Source organism: Trypanosoma equiperdum (genome assembly GCF_001457755.1).
Source record: "Trypanosoma equiperdum strain OVI genome assembly, contig: ctg_799, whole genome shotgun sequence".
Lineage (NCBI taxonomy): Eukaryota > Euglenozoa > Kinetoplastea > Trypanosomatida > Trypanosomatidae > Trypanosoma > Trypanosoma equiperdum.
Window position 1 is genome coordinate 281 of NW_027124752.1, and position 2,568 is coordinate 2,848.

General features: G+C 46.0%; 1 protein-coding gene across 1 annotated transcript; it reads right to left on the minus strand.

The window, feature by feature from the left end:
- Positions 1-190: 190 nt before the first annotated feature.
- TEOVI_000370400 (protein of unknown function (DUF1767), putative) lies at positions 191-1,606 on the minus strand (the record flags this gene model as incomplete). The annotated part of the gene is made up of 1 exon (XM_067226571.1): positions 191-1,606. The coding sequence occupies one exon, from the start codon at positions 1,604-1,606 to the stop codon at positions 191-193; it is 1,416 nt and encodes a 471-aa protein (XP_067082672.1).
- Positions 1,607-2,568: the final 962 nt, after the last annotated feature.

Consider the following 2,568-nt stretch of genomic DNA (forward strand, 5'->3'; position numbering starts at 1 on the left):
GCACACGCATGTTGGCCTTCCACGCACCACTTATGCACATACAAACAAGTATGGTGATGAAGGTGAGCAAAGAGGGAGAAAGAATCAACTGGAATCAGCGGCGCACATGTAGCCAGTCAGCAAAAAATAAATAAATAATCCCGTGAGCAACCCACAGCCGCTCCACAAGCGCAGCGCTCCATTACCAAAGTTACTCCAATTGTCGCACATGAACGACTTCAAGTATACCGTCTGACAAACGTCGCCGGATATGAAACTCAGCAATGCCGAAGTTCTCCAGCGTACGACCAACTTCATCCACCAATTGGTTGATTCGCGCAAGGTCATTGGGAAGTTGCGAGGAAGTTAACGACCGGAACGAAGCGACATTCATTCCAAGTGCACGTTGCAGCCACGCATTACCGAGATCCACGACAATTGCGCCATCTTCCCCAACATCAAGACTGGGCGTCAGTGGTTGCTGAACGGAGAGGAGAACCTTAAGTGAGAAGGATGGAGGTTCTCCAGGACTGCAATTCTCACCGTCACGGATGGTTAAGTCCGACATAACATCGGTAATTTTGCCGATCGCAGTTGAAAATGGGGGAGTTGCAGTTGGTGGCTGCTCAGGTGTAGGAGTGGCAGGCACAAAGTACTCTTGCGTAACCCTCGGATGTGACAAAGGCTCAGGAGTTGGTGTCAAGCGCGCTGCCGGTCTTGTGGGGGGTGTTGGTTGTGCAGATGCTGCCGCGGGGGGCGATGGTTGCACCACAGGCCCTGAAACTCCTTCATTGGTCTGATGACGATACTCTAATAGTTGCTGTTGTTGCTGTTGCCTCTGCTGTTGTTTTTGATGTTGTTTTTGATGTTGTTGTTGGGTTGGTCCCGGCGCCACCCCACTGTGATTCGTATCACCCGCAATTCGAGGCGCAGGGGCGGATGAGAAAGTGGCGGTATTCGTATTCGTGTTCATATTCGTTGCAGAAGAAGCCTGCGCGATCCGCCCCGGGCGACCGGATAATTCGTGGAGTTTCTTGACGGCATAATCTTCCCAGAAAGATTGAATCTCCTTCACGAAACCACCCAGAAGTTCTGTCTTTTCTGACTCCAAAATAATTACCCCGTTCAACAAGCGCAGGGGTGCAAACAAACGCAGTTTGGATCCCAAAACCACGCCAGTCCGTAGCGCATCGCAACCCCGGCGACAGTCTTCCACCGCAAAGACCCGTACGAAACCATCTGTAAGGACCAGACGAAGCAGCCTCTGCCGCCGGCCATGATGACGTGCGGAATTATCTTTGCTCTCCAATGAACGAAGTGTTTCTTCAAGGCTTCCTGGCTCCGTTATTTCGGTGCAAACTCCCTCTGTGTCAGCACCCGTTGGTGCAATCTCACGAAGTCGCTGAGCGAGTGGAAGTGACACGTCTGCAACTTCGTTCACCTGAAGAATTATCGATGGTACTATTTTCTGCCCGATAGCACCTTCTGGTACTGACAACTGAAAGTCATGTGGAAGCAGCCCACCACCATCATGCAACGGGGGAAGTTGTCTGACAACACCGGGTGGGTCAAGTGAAGCTAAATATTCAAAGTTAGAGTTGAGAAACTCAGCGCTCGGCTGCTCCATGCAAATAAAACTAAATGGGTTTACAACAACAACAACGTAAACCCGGGGTACTTGGTAGAAAAGTTCTGAAACAACTAAGAGAGAAAGGAGGTGCAATGGAATTGATGCGCACTCACTCGGAGGTTTTTCAGTACAAATATCATAAGAAGGGTAAAGTTGACAAGTACTATTTGTGCTTGGAGGGTAACCACAGTAACGAAAGTGATTTTTTTTAAAAAAAGAAAAAGGTTCACAGGGAGAGTGAGCAGTAGTGATAAGTCACGGGTGACTTTTCGCAAGCCGGTTCGGTTGCGCCAAGGCAATATTTTCGCTATGCTCTCCATTCTCCGCCCAATCCCGCCGATTTGTTTGTGCATCCACAACATTATTTAACAAACGCATGCACCATTTCGTGTGTTCGTGCTTCTTTCAAAATAATAATTAAAAAAAGTAGCGCCGAATCCTCGTCACATCGAACTGTTGCAGCAAAAAAAAAAACTCCTAAAGGTGGAAAAAGGTGAAAAGAAAATGGAGGCACATGAAGGAAAATACTGTTGTGAGTACAATTTCGTAAAGCAAAATGATTTTTTTTTTTAAAATAAAAAAGACGTCGAAAGCAGTAATACCCCCCCCCTCCTTCCCTTCCTATGTTTTTCTTCGTTTCCTTTCAGATATTTCTTTTATCTGTAATTTAATTGTACTCTTCCTAAATGTCAGCCTCCCATTCATCACTTTTCTCTCTCGTTGCTACTAAAACAAAACAAAGCATAAAACCTCCTTCCCCTTTCAATTCCCCTTCATCACCATGAATCCTAAAACAGCTTAGCAAAGGGCAAGAATTTTTTTTAAAAAAGGAAAGCAAATGAGAAATGGGAGAAACCCACTACACATATGCTAAAATCCCCATTGCAGTACTAACCTCGTACCAAACACAATTAACTTATTTTCCTATCGATATTTATTATATATTATTATTTTTTTTT